Here is a 23,238-nt window from a genome sequence, read left to right as displayed (position 1 = left end):
AGCCTTATATTACTCAGGATTAGAAGGGCATCATAAAAAGATTAATTCAGAAAAAGAATGTTATGTGATATAAATGCATATTAACATGGAACATGCTTTTCTCCTTCTCTCTAGGTTTTATTTTATGTCACCCATGGTCAACAATTGCCTTTTTTTCCCCAATGATATTCCTAAGATCACATATTTGCCTTCATCTTCCCTACTTTTTTTCCCTTAAAGTTATTTAAGTATTGTTTATAATAAAAGGCAAACATATAACCAAACAGCTTAATGAAAATTAAACTTAATGTCTGCTATATTTACATTTAAATTGCAAAGAAATAAGTATGTGGAAGCTATCTCCATCATCAACAGCAGTTGCTAGGCCTATAAAATATTTGTGCATGTAGAGACTACTGAAGAGCAATGTTTCAGTTTCCTTCCCTCTCTTCCTCCATCCTGACCTTGTCCACATCCTTAGCGACCAGATAAAATCAAGTTCAGACTCTGAAGGACATTTGATCAGTAGATTACACACAATCAAAAATATCAACTTTTGGGCTTCCCTGGTGGCACAGTGGTTGAGAGTCCGCCTGCCAATGCAGGGGACGCAGGTTCGTGCCCCAGTCTGGGAAGATCCCACATGCCGCGAAGCGGCTGGGCCCGTGAGCCATGGCCGCTGAGCCTGCGCATCCGGAGCCTGTGCTCCGCAACAGGAGAGGCCACAACAGTGAGAGGCCCATGTACAGCAAAAAAAAAAAAAAATCAACTTTTATTTTAAAATGTTAAACTTACTACAAGCTGATCAGGAAAGGTCAAATAGGACTTCTTCAAACATGCAATATTTGAAATAGGAAAAATTTGGCTTATAACTAATAATTTTTAAGTTGTAAGAGCATCTCATGAAGATGTTGCCTGTTTCAAATACTCAATAAGACCTTCTCTCTCACTCTTCTTTTTAAGACCAGCAAAGACCATTTTAGTTCCAGGGATATATTTTTTTGGGTTCTCCAAATATTCCATCAGAGTCTCCTCTCCCCAGATAACACCTATAAAGGTGAAAATAAGTTTTAAGTTTGTAAAGTTACATTTGTAAGGTTTACTTTCTGATGTGACCCACATTTGTGAACAAAAGATTACTCTTGGACTCAGTAGGAAGGTTATTATAACTGAGAATACTTAGTTTCTGACCTACAAGAAAATTCCAAAATTAGTCTTCGGTGATCTACTCTTGGGCTTCTTTGTAGAAATCCAATGTTGTTTAAGATTATCTAAGGTACACCAATGACCAACCCAGACATGTTGGGCCTAAGCAGTATGCCATCCTCCTAGAATCACAGAGAATTCCTTCTATCTTAGAGATCAATTAACCAAAATCCTCATTTTGCAGATGAGTAAATGATGACCCAAAGAGAGGATAATAACTTACCCTAAGATGACAAGGCTATATAGAGTAAAGAACTGGTAACTAGTAACTTATATTTCCATGTTTTTTTGTTTCTCTTTTTCCCAATCACACCAAGCTGCCTCTGTCAGGATCTCTAACAAAAACCTATGAGTTCAGGAATCCAGTTTTACAATGAGAGAGAGAGGTTGCATCCAACGTTTTTCCTTTCTAAAGCCAGTTGAAAAGAACATGAACAAAGGGAAACAGAAATGCTAGTTCCACTTTCAATAAAATTTTTGAGTGAGTGCCTCTACCACCAAACTTGATACACTTAGAAGACTACCAAAGACATAAAGCCTGGACCAGAGTGAAAGGACACTTTTCACTAATTTCTAAAGAAGAGAAAAGTTCTCCAAAATAGGTGACAAATCCTGAGGTGCAGAGTCATAACCCTCTGTTGGGCCCAAAGAGAGTAGAGTACATATTGGCTGGCTGTGAAAGTCTCCCTAAATTCAATTTGATAACATGGAGGGCCAGGGGAGCCAGGAGTAAAGAAGAAAACACATCTTTAAAAGAAAGATTCTACCTTGTAATAGGATAAAAAAGAAACTTGAGGTGTTGGATAATCCTGGAGCTGCCCGTCTTTGTCAGCTGAAGAGCCAAATAACCCTGCAGCAAACATATACACATACACATAGCTCTAACACATAACTGTGTGTGAGGAAGATCTTATAACCAACTGGAACACTCAGATCCTCACTCTTACTGTCCTTCTGCAAATAACCAATCAAGGACAAATTGTCCTAATCAAAAGATGAGTAGTAATCAGAAAGGAATCACCATGAAAGAGTACCGAAAACACACACACAACATACACACACACAGCAGAAAGGAATATAAAAAAAGTTAAATGAAATATACACAACAAAAATTATATACACCAAGCAGAAAAAATCAGGAGCACATTCCCATGGATTCAGAAAAGGTTTTTGTTATTTGTAATGAGGTAGACGGACCTAGAGTTTGTCATACAAAGTGAAGTAAGTCAGAAACAGAAAAACAAATACCGTATGCTAAAGCACATATATGGAATCTAAAACGAGGTACTGGGACTTCCCCGGTGGCACAGTGGTTAAGAATCTGCCTGCCAATGCAGGGGACACAGGCCCTGGCCCGGGAAGATCCCACCTGCGGCAGAGCAACTAAGCCCACGCACCACAACTACTGAGCCTGTGCTCTAGAGCTCGTGAGACACAACTACTCAGCCCACATGCCACAGCTACTGAAGCCTTTGTGCCTACAGCCCATGCTCCACAACAAGAGAAGCCACTGCAACGAGAAGCCAGTGCACTGCAACAAAGAGTAGCCCCCACTCAGTGCAACTACAGAAAGCCTACGCACAGCAACAAGGACCCAATGCAGCCAATGATAAATAAATTTATTTTTTAAAAGTAAATTTATTTTTAAAAAAATAAATAAATTTTTAAAAAATAAATTTACTTTTAAAAATAAATAAATATTTAAAAATAAATAAATAAATTTATTTTTGAAAATAAATTTATTTTTTTTAAATAAATAAATATGGGGACCTTCAAGATGACGGAGGAGTAAGATGTGGCGATCGCCTTCCTCCCCACAAACACATCAAAAATACACCTACAGGGCTTCCCTGGTGGCGCAGTGGTTGAGAGTCCGCCTGCCGATGCAGGGGACATGGGTTCACACCCCAGTCCGGGAAGATCCCACATGCTGTGGAGCGGCTAGGCCCGTGAGCCATGGCCGCTGAGCCTGCGCACCTGGAGCCTGTGATCCGCAACGCGAGAGGCCACAACAGTGAAAGGCCCGCGTACTACAAAAAAAAAAAAAATACACCTACATGTGGAACAGCACCTACAGAACACCTACTGAACGCTGGTAGAAGACCTCAGACTTCCCAAAAGGCAAGAAACTCCCCACATACCTGGGTAGGGCAAAAGAAAAAACAGAAAAAAAGAACAGGGACAGGACCTGCACCTCAGGGAGAGAGCTGTGAAGGAGGAAAAGTTTCCACACACTAGGAAGCCCCTTCACTGGTGGAGACGATGGGGGGTGGTGGGGGAGAAACTTCGGAGCCATGGAGGAGAGCACAGCAACAGGGGTGCTGAGGGCAAAGCAGAGTGATTCCCGCACACAGAATCGGTGCCGACCAGCACTCACCAGCCCGAGAGGCTTGTCTGCTCACCCGCCACGGCAGGCAGCGCTGGGAGCTGAGGTCGGGCTTCGGAGGTCAGACCCCGGGGAGAGGACTGGGGTTGGCTGCAAGAACACAGCCTGAAGGAGGATAGTGCGCCACAGCTAGCTGGGAGAGAGTCCAGGAAAACCTCTGGACCTGCCTAAGAGGCAAGAGACCACTGTTTCGGGGTGCGCAAGAAGAGGGGATTCAGAGCTCCGCCTAAACAAGCTCCAGTGACTGGGCGAGCCGCGGCTATCAGCACAGACACCAGGGAGGGGCATGAAATGCTAAGGCTGCTGCTGCAGCCACCAAGAAGCCTCTGTGCAAGCACAGGTCAGTATTCACACCTCCCCACCCATAAGCCTGTGCAGCCCGCCACTGCCAGGGTCCCATGACCCAGGGACCACTTCTCGAGGCGAACATACGGCGCGCCTCAGGCTGTAGCAACATCACGCCGGCCTCTGCAGCCTCAGGCTCGCCCCGCATTCCGTACCCCTCCCTCCCCCTGGCCTGAGGGAGCCAGAGCCCCTTAATCAGCTGCTACTTTAACCCCATAATGTCTGAGCAGGAACAGACACCTTCAGGGGACCTACATGCAGAGGTGGGGCCAAATGCAAAGCTGAACCCCAGGAGCTGTGCAAACAAGAAGACAAAGGGAAATTTCTCCCAGCAGCCTCAGGAGCAGCAGATTAAATCTCCACAATCACCTTGATGTACCCTGCATCTGTGGAATACCTGAATAGACAAGGAATCATCCCAAAACGGAGGCCATGGACTTTGGGAGCAACTACAGACTTGGGGGTTTGCTTTCTGCATCTAAATTGTTTCTAGTTTTATGTTTATCTTAGTTTAGTATTTAGAGCTTATTATCATTGACAGATTTGTTTATTGATTTGGTTGCTCTCTTCCTTTATTCTTTTTATAAATATATATATATTTTTCCTTTTTCCCTTTTTGTGAGTGTGTAACTGTATTCTTCTTTGTGTGATTTTCTCTGTATAGGTTTGCTTTTACCATCAGTCCTAGGGTTCTGCCTGTCTAGTATTTTTTCTTAGTATAGTTTTTAGTGCTTGTTATGATTGGTAGATTTGTTTTCTGGTTTGGTCTCTCGCTTCTTTCTTTCTTTTATTACTTTTTTAAATTTTTAACAATATTTTTTATTTTAATAACTTTATTTTATTTCTTTTCTTCTTTTTCTCTTTCTTTTTCTCCCTTTTCTTCTGAGCCGTGTGACTGACAAGGTCTTCGTGCTATGGCCAGGTGTCAGGCCTGAGCCTCTGAGGTGGGAGAGCTGAGTTCAGGACACTGCTCCACCAAAGACCTCCCAGCCCCATGTAATAGCAAACGGCCAAAGCTCACCCAGAGATCTCCATCCCAACGCTAAGACCCAGCTCCACTCAACAACAAGCAAGCTACAGTGCTGGACACACTATGCCAACCAACTAGCAAGACAGGAACACAACCCCACCCATTAGCAGAGAGGCTGCCTAAAATCATAATAAGGTCACAGACACCCCAAAACACACTACCGGACATGGTCCTGCCCACCAAAAAGACAAGATCCAGCCCCATCCACCAGAAAACAGGCACCAGTCCCCTGCACCAGGAAGCCTACACAACCCACTGAAACAACCTTACCCACTGGGGGCAGACACCAAAAACAAAAAGAACTACGAACGTGCAGCTTGAGAAAAGGAGACCCCAAAGACAGTAAGTTAAGCAAAATGAGAACACAGAGAAATACACAGCAGTTGAAGGAGCAAGGTAAAAACCCACCAGACCAAACAAATGAAGAGGAAATAGGAAGTTTACCTGAAAAAGAATTCATAATAATGATAGTAAAGATGATCCAAAATCATTGAAAAAATACAAGAAATGCTTAACAAGGACCTAGAAGAACAAAAGAGCAAACAAACAATGATGAACAACACAATAAATGGAATTAAAAATTCTCTAGAAGGAATCAACAGCAGAATAACTGAGGCAGAAGAACAGAAAAGTGACCTGGAAGATAAAATAGTGGAAACAACTACCACAGAGAAGAAAAAAGAATGAAAAGAATTGAGACAGTCTCAGAGACCTCTAGGACAACAGTAAATGTAACAACATTCGAATTACAGGGGTCCCAGAAGAAGAAGAGAGAAAGAAAGGGACTGAGAAAATATTCGAAGAGATTATACTTGAAAACTTCCCAAATATGTGAAGGGAAATAATCAATCAAGACCAGGAAGCGCCGAGAGTCCCATACAGGATAAATCCAAGGAGAAACACGCCAAGACACATATTAATCAAACTATCAAAAATTAAATACAAAGAAAAAATATTAAAAGCAGCAAGGGAAAAACAACAAATAACATACAAGGGAATCCCCATACGGTTAACAGCTGAACTTTCAGCAGAAACTCTGCAAGTCAGAAGGGAGTGGAAGGACATATAGAAAGTGATGAAAGGGGAAAAGCTACAACCAAGATTACTCTACCCAGCAAGGATCTCTTTCAGATTCGACAGAGAAATGAAAACCTTTACAGACAAGCAAAAGCAAAGAGAATTCAGCAACACCAAACCAGATTTACAACAAATGCTAAAGGAACTTCTCTAGACAGGAAACACAGAGAAGGAAAAGACCTACAATTACACACACAAAACAATTAACAAAATGGTAATAGGAACATACATATCAATAACTACCAAAAATGTAAATAGATTAAATGCTCCAACCAAAAGACACAGACTGGCTGAATAGATACAAAAACACCACCTGTTTAATGCTGTCTACAAGAGACCCACTTCAGCCCTAGGGACACATACAGACTGAAAGTGAGGGGATGGAAAAAGATACTCCATGCAAATGGAAATCAAAAGAAAGCTGGAACAGCAATTCTCATATCAAACAAAATAGACTTTAAAAAAGACTATTACAAGAGACAAAGAAGGACACTACATAATGATCAAGGGATTAATCCAAGAAGATATAACAATTGTAAATATTTATTCACCCAATATAGGAACACCTCAATACATAAGGCAAACGCTAACAGCCATAAAAGGGGAAACTGACATTAACACAATCATAGTAGGGGACTTTAACACCCCACTTTCACCAAAGGACAGGTCATCCAAAATGAAAATAAATAAGGAAACACAGGCTTTAAATGATACATTAAACAAGATGGACTTAATTGATATTTATAGGACATTCCATTCAAAAACAACAGAATACACTTTCTTCTCAAAGGCTCATGGAACATTCCACATAATAGATCATACCTTGGGCCACAAATCAACACTTGGTAAATTTTAGAAAACTGTAATCGTATCAAGTAACTTTTCTGACCATAATTCTGTGAGACTATATATCAATTACAGGAAAAAAACTGTAAAAAATACAAACACATGGAGACTAAACAATATACTACTACATAAGCAAGAGATCACTGAAGAAATCCAAAAGGAAATCAAAAAATACCTAGAAAGAAATGACAACGAAAACACAACGACCCAAAACGTATGGGATGCAGCAAAAGCACTTCTAAGAGGGAGGTTTATAGCAATACCATCCTATGTTAAGAAACAAGAAACATCTCAAATGAACAACCTAACCTTACACCTAAAGCAATTAGAGAAAGAAGAACCAAAAAACCCCAATGTCAGCAGAAGGAAAGAAATCATAAAGATCAGATCAGAAATAAAAGAAGGAAACAATAGCAAAGATCAATAAAACTAAAAGCTGGTTCTTTGAGAAGATAAACAAAATTGATAAACCACTAGTGAGACTCATCAAGAAAGAAAGGGAGAAGAAACAAATCAACAGAATTAGAAAATGAAAAAGGAGAAGTAAAAACAGCCACTGGAGAAATACAAATGATTATAAGAGATTACTACAAGTAACTATATGCCAAAAAATTGAAACCCTGGAAGACATGGACAAATTCTTAGAAAAGCACAACCTTCCGAGACTGAACCAGGAAGAAATAGAAAATATAAACAGACCAATCACAAGCACTGAAATTGAAACTGTGATTAAAAATCTTCCAACAGACAAAAGCCTGGGACCAGATGGCTTCACAGGCAAATTCTATCAAACATTCAGAGAAGACCTAACACTTATCCTTCTCACACTCTTCCAAAATATAGCAGAGGGAGGAACACTCCCAAACTCATTCTACAGGCCCCCATCACCCTGATACCAAAACCAGACAAAGATGTCACAAAAAGAGAAACCTACAGGCCAATATCAGTGATGAACATAGATGCAAAAATCCTCAACAAAATACTAGGAAACAGAATCCAACAACACATTAAAAGGATCATACACCATGATCAAGTGGGATTTATGCCAGGAACACAAGGAATCTTCAATGTATGCAAATCAATCAATGTGATAAACCATATTAACAAATTGAAGGAGAAAAACCATATGATCATCTCAATAGATGCAGAAAAAGCTTCTGACAAAATTCTACACCCATTTATGATAAAAACCCTCCAGAGAGTAGGCATAGAGGGAACTTACCTCAACATAATAAAGGCCATATATGACAAACCCACAGCCAACATCATTCTCAATGGTGAAAAACTGAAACCATTTCTAATAAGATCAGGAAAAAGACAAGGTTGCCCACTCTCACCACTATTATTCAACAAAGTTTGGAAGTTTTAGCCACAGAAATCAGAGAAGCAACAGAAATTAAAGGAATCCAAATCAGAAAAGAAAAGTAAAACTGTCACTGTTTGCAGATGACATGATCCTGTACAAGGAGAATCCTAACAATGCTACCAGAAAATTACTAGAGCTAATCAATGAATTTGGTAAAGTAGCAGGATACAAAATTAATGCACAGAAATCTCTTGCATTCCTATAGACTAATGATGAAAAATCTGAAAGAGAAATTAAGGAAACACTCCCATTTACCACTGCAACAAAAAGAATAAAATACCTAGGAATAAACCTACCTAAGGAGACAAAAGACCCGTATGCAGAAAACTATAAGACACTGATGAAAGAAATTAAAGATGATCCAAACAGATGGAGAGATATACCATGTTCTTGGATTGGAAGAATCAACATTGTGAAAATGACTCTACTACCCAAAGCAATCTACAGATTCAATGCAATACCTATCAAACTATCAAATGGCATTTTTCACAGAAGTAGAACAAAAAATTTCACAATTTGTATGGAAACAAAAAAGACCCCGAAAAGCCAAAGCAATCTTGAGAAAGAAACATGGAGCTGGAGCGATCAGGCTCCCTGACTTCCAACTATACTACAAAGCTACAGTAATCAAGACAGTATGGTACTGGCACAAAAACAGAAGTATAGATCAATAGAACAGGAAAGAAAGCTGAGATAAACCCACACACATATGGTCACCTTATCTTTGAGAAAGGAGGCAAGACTATACAATGGAGAAAAGACACCCTCTTCAATAAGAGGTTCTGGCAAAACTGGACAGCTCCATGTAAAAGAATGAAATTAGAACACTCCCTAACATTATATACAAGAATAAACTCAAAATGGATTAAAAACCTAAATGTAAGGCCAGACACTATGAAACTCTTAGAGGAAAACATAGGCAGAACACTCTATGACATAAATCACAGCAGGAACCCTTTTGACCCATCTCCTAGAGAAGTGGAAATAAAAATAAAACTAAACAAATAGGACCTATTGAAACTTCAAAGCTTTTGCACAGCAAAGGAAACCGTAAACAGGACGAAAAAACAACCCTCAGAATGGGAGAAAATATTTGCAAACGAAGCAACTGACAAAAGATTAATCTCCAAAATATACAAGCAGCTAGTGCAGCTCAATATCAAAAAAAGAAACAACCCAATCCTAAACTGGGCAGTAGACCTAAATAGACATTTCTCCAAAGAAGATATACAGACTCCCAACAAAAACATGAAAGGATGCTCAACATCACTAATCATTACAGAAATACAAATCAAAACTACAATGAAGTATCACCTCACACCAGTCAGAATGGCTATCATCAAAAAATCTACAAACAATAAATGCTGGAGACGGTGTGGAGAAAAGGGAACCCTCTTGCATTGTTGGTGGGAATGGAGGACAGTAAAAAACTAAAGATAGAACTACCATATGACCCAGCAATTCCACTACTGGGCATATACCCTGAGAAAACCATAATTTAGAAAGTGTCATGTAACACAATGATCATTGCAGCTCTATTTACAATAGCCAGGTCATGGAAGCAACCTAAGTGTCCATCGACAGATGAATGGATAAAGAAGATGTGGCATATATGTACAATAGAATATTACTCAGCCATAAAAAGAAAGGAAACTGAGTTATTTGTAGTGAGATGGATGGACCTAGAGTCTGTCATACAGTGTAAAGTAAGTTAGAAAGAGAAAAACAAATACCGTATGCTAACACATATATATGGAATCTAAAAAAAAAGAAAATGGTTCTGAAGAACCTAGGGGCCGGACAGGAATAAAGACACAGACATAGAGAATGGACTTGAGGACACAGGGAGGGGGAAGGGTAAGCTGGGGTGGCGTGAGAGAGTAGCATGGACATATATACACTACCAAACATAAAACAGATAGCTTGTAGGAAGCAGTCGCATCACACAGGGAGATCAGCTTGGTTCTTTGTGACCACCTAGAGGGGTGGCACAGGGATGGTGGGAGGGAGATGCAAGAGAGAGGGGATATGGTGATATATGTATATGTATAGCTGACTCACTTTGTTATATAGCAGAAACTAACACACCATTGTAAAGCAATTATACTCCAATAAAGATGTTAAAAAATAAAATTAAATAAATAAAAGTAAATAAATTAAATTAAAAGACAGTACTGATGAACCTAGTGGCAAGGCAGAAATAAAGACATGTAGAGAATGGACTTGAGGACACAGGTGAGGAAGGGGAAGCTGGGATGAAATGAAAGAGTAGCATTGTCATATATACACTACCAAATGTAAAATGGATGGCTAGTGGGAAGCTGCTGCGTAGCACAGTGAGATCAGCTCAATGTTTTGTGATGACCGAGAGGGCTGGGATAGGGAGGGTGGGAGGCTCGAGAGGGAGGGGATATGGGGATAGATGTATACATATAGCTGATTCACTTTGTTGTACAGCAGAAACTAACACAACATTGTAAATCAATTATACTCCAATAAAGACCAAAAAAAACAACTTATCAGCTAAAAAAAAAAGGTCTTTATAAATCAAGGGCTTATAGCAGAGCTACAAAGGTTCAAGGAGATGATAAAACAGAAAGACATAAATAACAGCAAAAAGAATAGATACTACTGATAGCACAATCAGGCTTGAAAATATTGATAAAAACAAAATGAAAATAAAAAGTTTAAAACAATCATAGGAAAAATAACAGAAATAGAAGACATTTAGACAACAGATATCCCAAATATGCACAATTGATGGCCCAAGTAAGATTTAATAAAAACAAATGAAATAGTATAAAATTATTAAAACATATAATTCAAGAAAACTTTCAAAAATAAAAGTCCTTAAAAACAAACAACTCAATCCAAAAATGGGCAGAAGACCTAAATAGACATTTCTCCAAAGAAGATATACAGATTGCCAACAAACACATGAAAGAATGCTCAACATCATTAATCATTAGAGAAATGTAAATCAAAACTACAATGAGATATCATCTCACACCGGTCAGAATGGCCATCATCAAAAAATCTACAAACAATAAATGCTGGAGAGGGTGTAGGGTGTGGAGAAAAGGGAACCCTCATACACTGTTGGTGGGAATGTAAATTGATACAGCCACTATGGAGAACAGTATGGAGGTTCCTTAAAAAACTACAAATAGAACTACCATATGACCCAGCAATCCCACTACTGGGCATATACCCTGAGAAAACCATAATTCAAAAAGAGTCATGTACCACAATGTTCATTGCAGCTCTATTTACAACAGCAAGCACATGGAAGCAACCTAAGTGTCCATTGACAGATGAATGGATAAAGAAGATGTGGCACATATATACAATGGAATATTACTCAGCCATATAAAGAAACAAAATTGAGTTACTTGTAGTGAGGTGGATGGACCTAGAGTCTGTCATACAGTGTGAAGTAAGTCAGAAAGAGTAAAACAAATACCGTGTGCTAACACATATATATGGAATCTAAAAAAAAAAAAAAGTGGTCATGAAGAACCTAGGGGCAAGACGGGAAGAAAGACGCAGACCTACTAGAGAATGGGCTTGAGGACACGGGGAGGGGGAAGGGTAAGCTGGGACAAAGTGAGAGAGTGGTAGTGTATATAGAACATATATACACTACCAAATGTAAAATAGATAGCCAGTGGGAAACATAGCACAGGGAGATCAGTTCGGTGCTTTGTGACCAGCTAGAAGGGTGGGATAGGTAGGGTGGGAGGGAGGGAGATGCAAGAGGGAAGAGATATGGGGATATATGTATATGTATAACTGATTCACTTTGTTATAAAGCAGAAACTAACACACCATTGTAAAGCAATTATACTCCAATAAAAATGTTAAGAAGAAAAAAAAAAGTCCTGAATCTGCCAATTGGAAGAACACATGTCCAGGAAAATCTGAAACAGATCAATCAAGGCTTATACACAGCCTAGTAAATTACTAAATTTCAATACGAATTTTACTGAAACTTAGGGGGAAAAGAGTAAAATAAAAATAAAAACAAGTAACTTATAATGGAAAACAATCAGGCTGGCTTCAGATTTCTCCAAAGAAAAATTCAACATGAAGCATACAAAATCCTGAGGAAGTAAAAGTATCATCCAATCATTTTACGTCTAGCCAAACAATTCAAGTGTAATGGGAATCCATCGATCTTTTCAAACATCAAGAACTGGAGTAATATGGTTCCAGTAATTCTTTCTTGGCATAACTACTGATAGATAATCTTCTACCAACCAAAAAGTAAATATAAACACTGTGGTAAAAGCTGGGAATAAGCACTAATACAATCTAAATGTAGGACAAATGTTAAAGCAACTGTGGTAATTATAGTTACATAGGATATAAATTATATGTATCATGTCAAATCAGAAATAACAACATAAGTAGCTCAGTTAACAGTATGAAAAAATTGGGGCTTCCCTGGTGGCGCAGTGGTTGGGATTCCGCCCGCCGATGCAGGGGACGCGGGTTCGTGCCCCAGTCCGGGAGGATCCCGCATGCCGCGGAGCGGCTGGGCCCATGAGCCATGGCCGCTGGGCCTGCGCGTCCGGAGCCTGTGCTCCACAACGGGAAAGGCCACAGCAGTGAGAGGCCCGCGTACCGCAAAAAAAAAAAAAAAAAAAAAAAAAAAGAGTATGAAAAAATTGGAGGTTGTATAACCACTTCGATTCTCTCATCCTTCAGAGTGAAGAATAGACAGATATTGCTTAAAGTAGTTAAATAAAATAATAGAGGCATACAGTATAACTTAAAGTATGAATACAGCCACTAAAATTATAAAGAATAATATTACCATATAAAATTAGTTGGTAAAGGGAAAGGAATAGGGGAGTATAGGGAGACATGAATATACATAATTTCCTATCACTCATACTGGTAAGTATCCTTCTAAACTATCTGAATTTTCATATAATATAAATAGGTTTCAAAATATTTTTTAAATTATTAGTACATTTATGATTTTATGTGTCCTACTGCTTATTTTAACAGATCTGACATGACAAAAGGAAAAAGATAATAATAATAATGTTAGTTCAGCTAATATGTTAACCCCATGATATGATTTCATCAAAGGCTGAAGAAGATCTGAGTCTGAATCTTAGTTATATCACTTGTTAGCACACAACCCTGGGCAAATCATGAGTTAATTCAATTTGTTTCAATTATCATTGCCCCCCAAATGCAAACAGCATATAGTTATTCAATAATATGTATAAAGTACTATTCTCAAAAGAAAAATTGTATCCATTTACAGATGTTTAAAAAAAAATACAGATGCTCAACATCACTAATCTTTAGGGAAATGCAAACCAAAACCACAAGGAGATATCACTTCACACCCATTAGGAAAGCTATTATCAACAAACAAACAAACAAAAAACAAAATAACAAATGTTGTCTGAGATGTGGAGAACTCGGAATCCTTACGTATTGCTGGTGGGAACATAAAATGATAGAGCCCTTATGGAAAATGGTACAAGCTATTTCTCAAAAAATTAAACTCAAAATTTTCATATGATTCAGCAATTCCACTTCTGGGTATTACACCCAAAGGAAGTGAAAGCAGGAACATGAACAAATATCTATATCCTGTGTTCATAGCATCATTATTCATAATAGCCAAAACTGGACGTAACCAGAGTGTCCACTGATTGATAAACAAAATGTGGTATATACATACAATGGAATATCATATAGCCTTTAAATGGACGGAAATTATGACACATGGTACAACATGAATAAACCCTAAAGACATTATGCTACATGAAATCAGCTAGTCACAAGAAGACAAATACCATGTGACTACATTTATATGAGGTACCTAGAGTAGTCAAATTCAGAGACAAAACAGAATGGGGGTTTCCAGGGCCTGTTTAATGGGTACAGAGTTTCAGTTTGGGAAGATAAAAAACTTCTGGAGATGGATGGTGGCGATGGCTGCAGAACAATGTGAATGTGCTTAATGCTACAGAACTGTACACTTTAAAATGGTTAAAATGGTAAATGTTATGTTATACATATTTAGCTACAATTTTTTTAAACCACACTATATAAAATTATTGCCACAATCATGAATTTTGTAAAACTATACTCTAAGCAAGTCATATGGAACAATCGTCTTTAAAATATGAGAATTTCCTTATTCTTTTGAAAACTAAAATGGTCTAATTATTTCCAACACCATACATGGAAAATAAACTACGGCTGACAGTTTTCCACAATTTGTATTAAAACTGAACTACTGACTTCTTGGCTCTTCTTATCAAGTCTGTCTTTGATCAAGCTGTCCTAAAGTATTTTTTAAATCTTTATTTATTCTAAATAATATTATTTTAAAATCCTGTTCAATTAACCTAGTAAGCTACTTACATTATTTTTTCCAGCTTTACTGAGATATAATTGATATATAACATTCTATAAGCTTAAGGTGTACAATATGTTAATTTGATACACTTACATATTGCAAAATCATTACCACCATAGCATTAGCAGAAACCTCCACCCCATCACATGATTACCATTTCTTCTTTGTAGTGAGAACATTTAAGATATACTCTCTTAGCAACTTTCAAGTATATAATACAGTATTATTAGCTATAATCACCATGTTATACATCAGATACCCAGAACTTGTTAATCCTATAGCTGGAAGTTTGTACCCTTTGACAAATATCTCCCCATTACCCTAACTCCCCACCCCTGGTCACTACCCCTCTACTTTCAATTTTTCTAAGCTTGGCTTTTTTAGATTCCACATGTAAGTGGTATTATACAGTATTTGTCTTTCTCTGTCTGACTTATTTCACTTAGCATAATGCCCTCAAGGTTCATCCAAGTTGTTGTAAATAGCAGGATTTCTTTCTTTCTCATGGTTGAATAATATTCTATTGTGTATATACAGTACATCTTCTTTATTCATTCATCCACTGATGGACTCTTAGGATATTTCAATATCTTGGCTATTGTAAATAATGCTGTAATGAACATGGTGGTGCAGATATCTCTTCAAGATTCTGCTTTCATTTCCTTTGAATATATACCCAGAAGTGGGATTACTGGATCATATGGTAGGTCTATTTTTAACTTTTTGAGGAAACTACATATTGTTTTCCACAGTGGCTTACCAATTTGCATTCCCACCAACAGTGTAAAAGGGTTCCCTTTCCTCCACATCCTTCCCAATAATTGCTATTTCCTGTCTTTTGATAATAGCCATTCTAACAGGTGTAAGGTGATAATCTCACTTGCATTGCCGTGATTATTAGTAATGATGTGTACCTTTTCATGTATCTGTTGGCCATCTATATGTCTTCTTTGGAAAAATGTCTATTCAGTTCCTCTGTACATTTTTTAATCTGGTTGGTTTTTCCTCTATTGAGTTGTATGAGTTCTTTATATATTTTAGATATTTACCCCTTATCAGATATATGATTTGCAAATATGTTCTCCCATTCAGTAGGTTGCCTTTTAATTTTATTGACTGTTTCTTTTGATGTGCAGAAGCTTTTTAGTTTAATTAGTCCCATTTATTTATTTTTGCTCTTGTTGTTTGTGCTTTTGGTGTGATATCCAGAAAATCACTGTCAAGACCAATGTAAAGGAACTAGAAGTTTTATGGTTTCTGGTCTTATGTTTAAATCTTTAATCCATTTCAAATTAATTTTTGTCAGTGGTGAACAATAAGAGTTCAATTTCATTCTGCTACTTATTATTCTTATTTCATTAGTAGAACTAACAAATAATATTATATCCCCAAATAAGTCATAAGTATTAATTAAACAATCTGACTCTGGAAAATTTTATTTCTAATTATTAAATAATGTTAAAGCCAAGCCGTATACAGCCTTTTATCTTTGATAAAAACCTATAATAAAAGATATATTTATAATAAGCTTTAATATGATTTTAAATCAATGTTAATAAGCAAAAAAGTCTTTAACATATTGGCAGCTAGAGGGACAAATGTTAGGTTATAACTGTTCTAAAAATCAGGACTTCAAAAGTTGACTGCTCTTATAATTGGATAATAAAATAATAAAATGACACTATAGAAAAATATTACTTTAAAAGTTAAAGAGCCATATAAATGCATACAATAAATGCAAGTTTAAGACTGATTTATTCAATAGTCTATCAATTGTAAATCCTACTGCAATAAATGCAATTCCATTCTCATACTAACTGCCTGGAGTTAGCACAGACTCCAAAGTCCCCAACAAGACTGCCTCACTTCAGACACCAGCTGCAAGTTCAGGGTCCCCAGCCCATCCAAACTTCTAACCAACTGACTATAAATTTAAGGGTTCCCAGGATTCCCTTAGGTTTTATAATTTGCAAGAACAACTCACAGAACTCAGGAAAGCACTACTTAAAAATTACAGTTTTACTATAAAGGATATAAATCAGTACCAGCTAAATGAAGAGACCCAGATGGTGAGGTCTGGGAAACTCACAAACACAGAGGTTCCTGGCCCTGGCCCTGTGGAATCATGACTCATCCCCCTCCAGTACATTGATGTGTTTACCAACCAGGAAGCTCAAGTAGAGCTTCCAGTTGAAAGTGGCCAGAGTTTTTATTGGGGTTTCATTACATAGGCATGATTGATTGAATCACTAGCCATGTGCTTGAACTCAATCTCCAGCCCCTGTCCTCTATCCTTGGAGGTCAGACTGATATCACCTAGCCCAAAGCCTCAATTCTCTAATTACATGGTTGGTCTTTCCAGGTTGCCCAGCCCTCATCCTGAAACTATCAAGGAGCCTACCACAAGTCATCTCATTAGCATAAACACAGGCTGTAGTCCCAGAACCCAACCCTGAGTAACAAATGCTCCTATCACTGGAAAATTCCAAGGTTTTAGAGATCCCTCCCAGGAACCTGAGACAAAGACCAGACAATTCTTTATTATAGAGTATCTACTAACCAGCATTTCTGCATATACTAAATACAATGATATTGTATTACTAACAACTACACTGATGTTTAAGAAGGTGATAAACATGCTTGACTTGACAAAGATTAAATTTTATTCTATGTTGTTTTAATATAAGTATTTTTATAAATTATCTATGTATTTACTTGATATATATGTGGTCCTTTACTGTGGGTGCCCCCTGAATAAAGTTATGTTGAGACCCTAACCCCTGGTACCTCAGAATGTGGCTTTATTTGGAAATAAGGTCATTGCAGGTGTGTTTAGTTAAGTTGAAAAGAGGTCACACTGAGTAAGATAGGTCTCTCAATCCAATTTTACTATTATCCTTGTAAGAAGGCCATGTAAAGACAATATGACAATGAAGGTAGAGACTAGAGTTATGCAGCTGTAGGCCCAAAACACAAAGTTTACTGGCAAACCACCAGAAGCTAGGAAGAAGCAAGGGAAGATTGCCCTCAGGTTTCAGAAAGAGTATGGCCCTGCCAACAACTTGATTTTGCACTTCTAGCCTCCAGAACTATGAAACCATAAATTTTCACTATTTTAAGCCACCTAATTTATAGTACTTGGTTACAGGAGCCCTAGAAAACTATTACCATCCTCAAATGCTAAGATGTAGTAGTAGTGCTCTAAAACAGACTTACCATATACTCCCCACACCAACCTAGTTTGCTTGGACACCCAAGTCTAGGAACAAATGGCTTTGCCAGCCCTCCATCCTACTAAACTGTATTGCTCTCAAGGCTTTGAGAAAATGCAAAGTATCTGATTTCCACATACACAAAAAAACTGACAATCTAGACATGTGTGAACTTTGTTTTAACCAAACCATTTGACTATCTATAAGGTTTCTTTCCCAAAAATTCCAGGTAACAAAAATTTCTTTACATCTTATCTATCTGTAGTGTAAGTAACTGACAATTAGCCTTTTTGATTGTAATGTAAGTGCTGGACATTAAGCTTTTAATTGCTGAGGCATCCCCTTCAAATACATCCATCTTGAATAAATGCACTGCCAGCTATAAAAGTAGATAAAGAGCAAGGATGCCCACCCATGAAGTTCCCTTTTTTCAGAAAGGCAGACCCATATAACTGACCATTTGATTGACTGCCTTGCTTTTTCCCTTCCCATGCTTTAATTCCTGCTTTTATATTTTAAATTCACCAATAAAGAGTGAACCCACAAAACCCTAGGCACCCCACTCTCAGCTCCAATAAAAGCAAAACCCCAAGCCCACGCTCTCTTTCTACCTGATACCACACTGGGTAGCCCCACACATGCTGTGTACCCTCCAGGACATGTGAGTAATAAACTTTGTTTTTTTTCAAAGTTTCCTGATGGCTGTTGCTAAAGTAAAGTGTGTCTTGCAATCATAATAAGAACCATATCAATTATACTCCAATAAAGATGTTAAAAAAAAAAAGACTGCTGATCACAGATCATCAAAGCAAGTAAAATAATAATTTAAAAGTTTAAAATATTGTGAGAATTACCAAAATGTGACAGAGACACGAAGTGAGCAAATGCTGTTGGAAAAATAGTATTGAGAGACTTGCTTGGTGCAGGGTTGCCACAAACCTGCAACATCTGAGAAGTCTAATAAAGGTATGCCTGTACAAGTTTCACAAAAACAAGCAAACAAACAAAAACCGCAACAGGCTGAAACGAACTGCAAACACTATCTTACTAGAAACATTAACACAGGTTGAAATAAGTAGAATCCCTCTTTTGACAAAGTGTAAGCTACTATATGTGCACTCAAAAAATAATGCACAAGATGCCAACTCACCTTATGAAAGCCTTTCTCCTGCAACATGGTCTACAAAGCTCAATCAAATGAGGTACTTTAGTCTATACAAGCACTAAAAAACCAATTAAGGAATTTTTAAATACTAAATTCAAATCACTTATGAAGAGGACTTACAGCTGCCAATAATTTATATTTAAAACTTCTCCAAACACCAAACCCAGATAAAGACATCACAAGAAAATTAAAAAACCAATATCTCTAATGCAAAAATCCTCAACAAAATACTGGCAAGCTAAATCCAACTGCACTGTTAAAAGAATAACACACTATGACCAAGTGATATTTATCCCAGGAATGCAAGAATGGTTCAACATAAGAAAATCAACATAATATACCACATTAACAGAGCAAAAGGAAAAAAAAAACACATGATTATCTCAACAGATGCAGAAAAAGCATTTAACAAAATCCAACACCTATTCATGATAAAAACATCCAGCAATAGAAGGGACCTTGCTTAACATGATAAACAGGATTTATGGAAAACCCACAGCTAGCACCTTATTCAAGGTAAAAAACTGAAAGCTCTCCCCCTAAGATCAAGAACAAGACAAAGGACTTCCCTGGTGGCACAGTGGTTAAGAATCCGCCTGACAATGCAGGGGACACGGGTTTGATCCCTGGGCCGGGAAGATCCCATGTGCCGCAGAGCAACTAAGTCCATGCACCACAATTACTGAGCCTGCGCTCTACAGCCTGTAGGCCACAACTACTGAGCCCATGTGCCACAACTAATGAAGCCCACATGCCTAGAGCCCATGCTCCACAACACGAGAAGCTACTGCAACAAGAAGCCCGCACACCTCAACAAAGAGTAACCCCCGCTTGCCTCAACTAGAGAAAGCCCATGCACAGCAACAAAGACTGAACGCAGCCAAAAATAAATAAATTAAATAAATTAATTTAAAAAGAAACCAAAAAACAAACAAGACAAAACAAAGATGCTCACTCTCCCCAGAGCTATTCAGAATTCTACCGTAAGTCCTAGCCAGAGCAATTAGGGAAGAATAAGAAATAAAAGCTACTCAGATTGGAAAGGAAGAACTAAAACTATCTCTATTCACAGGTGACATAATTCTCTATATAGAAAATTGTAAAGAATCCACAGAAAATCTACTAGAGCTAATAAATGAATTTAGCAAAGTTGCACAGCACAAGATCAACATACAAAGATCAGCTGTTTCTACACACAAGCAGTGAACAATCTGAAAAGGAAATTTTAAAAACAATTTTATTAATAATAGTACCTAAAAGAATAAAATAGGTAGAAATAAATTTAATCAAGAAGGTGAAAGACTTGCACACTGCAAATTACGAAATACTGATAAATTTAAGAAGACCTAAATAATAGGAAAGGCATCCCACGTTCACAGAATGTAACATTAATAGTGTTAAAATGGCAATACTCCCCAAAGCAATCTTCAGATACAATACAAGCTCTATCAAAATTCCATAGGCCTTTTTTGCAGAAATGGAAAAGGTGATCTTCAAACTCATGGAATTGCAAAGGGCCCTGAATAGCCAAAACAATACTGAAAAATAAAAACACAGTTGGAGGGCTCACCCTTCCCAATTTCAAAATTTACTACAAAGCTACAGTAATCAAAACAGTGTAGCACTAGTATAAGAATAGATGTACAGACAAATGAAAGAGAATTGAAAGTCCAGAAGTAAACCCTAACATATATGGCCAACTGATTTTCAACAAGGCTGTAAAATGATTTTTAACAATTCAACCGTAAAAGAATCTCTTCAACAAATGGTGCTAGGAACACTAGATAACCACATGCAAAAGAATGAAGTTGGACCACTACCTCACTCTATATAAAAAATTAATGATAATTAATTTTGGTTAATTAAAAGTAGGTCAGTAACCTAAATATCAATATGAGATAAAACTATAAAACTATTAGAAGAAAACATAGGGTAAATCTTTATGACCTTAGATTTCATGATAGATTCTCAGATTTTACACCCAAACACAAGCAACATCAACAACAAAAATAGATAAATGGCATTCATACAAATTAAAAATCACTGTTCATCAAAAGACATTATTTTAAAAAATGAAGACAATCTACAGAATAAGAGAAAATATTTGCAAGTCACTTACTGGATAAGGGTTTAGTGTCCAGAATACATAAAAAATCTTATAACTCGACAACAGAGGCAAACAACCCAAATAAAAAATGGGGAGAGAATATAAACAGACATTTTTCCAAAGAAAATATACAAATGGCCAACAAGCACATGAAACAATGCTCAGTATTATGGATCATTAAGGAAATACAAAGCAAACTCACCAGGCACCACTTCATACCCACTAGGACGGCAATTAAAAAAGAAAAAGAAAGAAAAGAAAAGAAAAGAACAAGTGTTGGTGACTATACAGAGAAATAAGAATCCTCCTACACTGCTGATGGAAAAGTAAAATGGTACAGCCACTGTGGAAAACAATCTGACCTTTCCTCAAAAAGTTAAACGTAGTTAACTGACTCAGCAATTCCACTCCTAGGTATAGATCTAAAGTAACTGAAAACAGGGACTTAAACACTTTTTCACAAATGTTCATAGCAGCACTATTCACAACAGGTAAAAGGTGGAAACAATCCAAATGTCTATCAACTGATGAACGGATAAACAAATTGTGATATATACATACAATGGAATAGTATTCAGCCATAAAAAAAGAATGAAATATTGATACATGCTTCAACTTCAATGAATCTTGAAAATATTCTAAGCAAAAGAAGCTAGACATAAAAGATCATGTATTACATGATTCCTTTTATATGAAATATCTGGAGTAGACAAATCCATAGAGACAGCAGATAAGTGGTTACCAAAGGATGGGGGTAGGGGGATATGGAAAGTGATTAGTTAATGGGTACAGGGATACTTCTGGGATAATGAAAAAGTTTTGAAACTAAAGAGAGGTGGTGATTGTACAACACTGTGAATACAGTAAATGTTACTGAATTTTACACTTTAAAATGGCTAATTGTATGTTATGTGAATTTCATCTCAATTAGAAAAATAGAAAGAAAAATAAATAAAGTAAAATAACACAAAACAAAATACAATAAAAACCTTTCCAAACAGTGGTGTAGTAGTGATCTGAAATTTGGGCCTGTAAGAAATGGTGAGATACCAAGAACAAATTTTTTTTAATTTTACATCTTTATTGGAGTATAATTGCTTTACAATGTTGTGCTAGTTACTGCTGTACAACAAAGTGAATCAGCTATATGTATGCATATATTCCCATATCTCCTCCCTCTTGCGTCTCCCTCCCACCCTCCCTATCCCACCCCTCTAGGTGGTCACAAAGCACCGAGCTGATCTCCCTGTGCTATGCAGCTGCTTCCCATTAGCTATCTATTTTACATTTGGTAGTGTATCTATATGTCCATGCCACTCTCTCACTTCATCCCAGCTTCCCCTTCCCCACCCACCTTGTCCTCAAGTCCATTCTGTACACCAAGAACAGCTTAAAAACTAGAGTTGTACCCTATTTTTAAGTGAATGCTAATTATATACGTAAGTATATAGAGATACAGATATCTCCAAGAGTAATAAATTGCTTTGCAAAGATATTAGTCTTTTGCAACCATTTTGAATTTCAATCCTAAAATTAACTGTCATCTACACGCTTTCCACCAACAAAGAAATGATTGAATATACTTTTTCAAACTATATAACATTCCCCACACCCTGCTAAGAATCACTACTACAAATAAAAAATTGCCATTATGCCATTAAAACATAATTTGATTTTTTTTAATTTAGCTCATGCTTTTTCAAGATATATGTATTGCATAAAATGAAGTTCCTTGTATAGGCAAAAAAACTTATGCCACAGAGGATTACTAATTTCTCTGATCATAAAGATGACCAGTTATCCAAACACAGATCTTATGACATAAATCAATATTTCCATGATATAAACATGTGGATTTCATTTTTAATTCTGCAAATTGGGAAATTATTATATCAAATCCTGTGGCTTCTTCTTTGCTACAAAGTTTCTGGTTCTCTCCAACAACTGCCTAGTTTTTACCTTTGTTTTTGTTTGCAACGGTATAAGAAAATCCTGGTGCTTGTCCTGTTTTTCTGCCAAAAACGCCCCAGAGGTTTGGACCAGTTTTGTGTTTTCCACCTTTTTCCACTGTGTGGCACTGAGCATATTTTTGAACAAAGATCTTCTTGCCTGCCTCAGCATTTGCCAT

At 37.2% G+C, this 23,238-nt stretch overlaps 1 protein-coding gene across 1 annotated transcript; it reads right to left on the bottom strand.

Annotated features, from left to right (window-relative positions):
- Positions 1 to 879: 879 nt before the first annotated feature.
- LOC137226477 (cytochrome c 2) lies at positions 880 to 23,238 on the bottom strand. The gene is made up of 2 exons (XM_067741440.1): positions 23,070 to 23,238; positions 880 to 1,028 (listed from the first exon to the last, which is right to left on the bottom strand). Exons 1-2 carry the CDS (start codon positions 23,236 to 23,238, stop codon positions 880 to 882), a joined length of 318 nt encoding a protein of 105 aa, XP_067597541.1.

Source organism: Pseudorca crassidens, chromosome 6 (genome assembly GCF_039906515.1).
Source record: "Pseudorca crassidens isolate mPseCra1 chromosome 6, mPseCra1.hap1, whole genome shotgun sequence".
Taxonomy (NCBI): domain Eukaryota; kingdom Metazoa; phylum Chordata; class Mammalia; order Artiodactyla; family Delphinidae; genus Pseudorca; species Pseudorca crassidens.
Note: the sequence above shows the minus strand (reverse complement) of the source record. Positions and strands in the feature narration are given on the sequence as shown.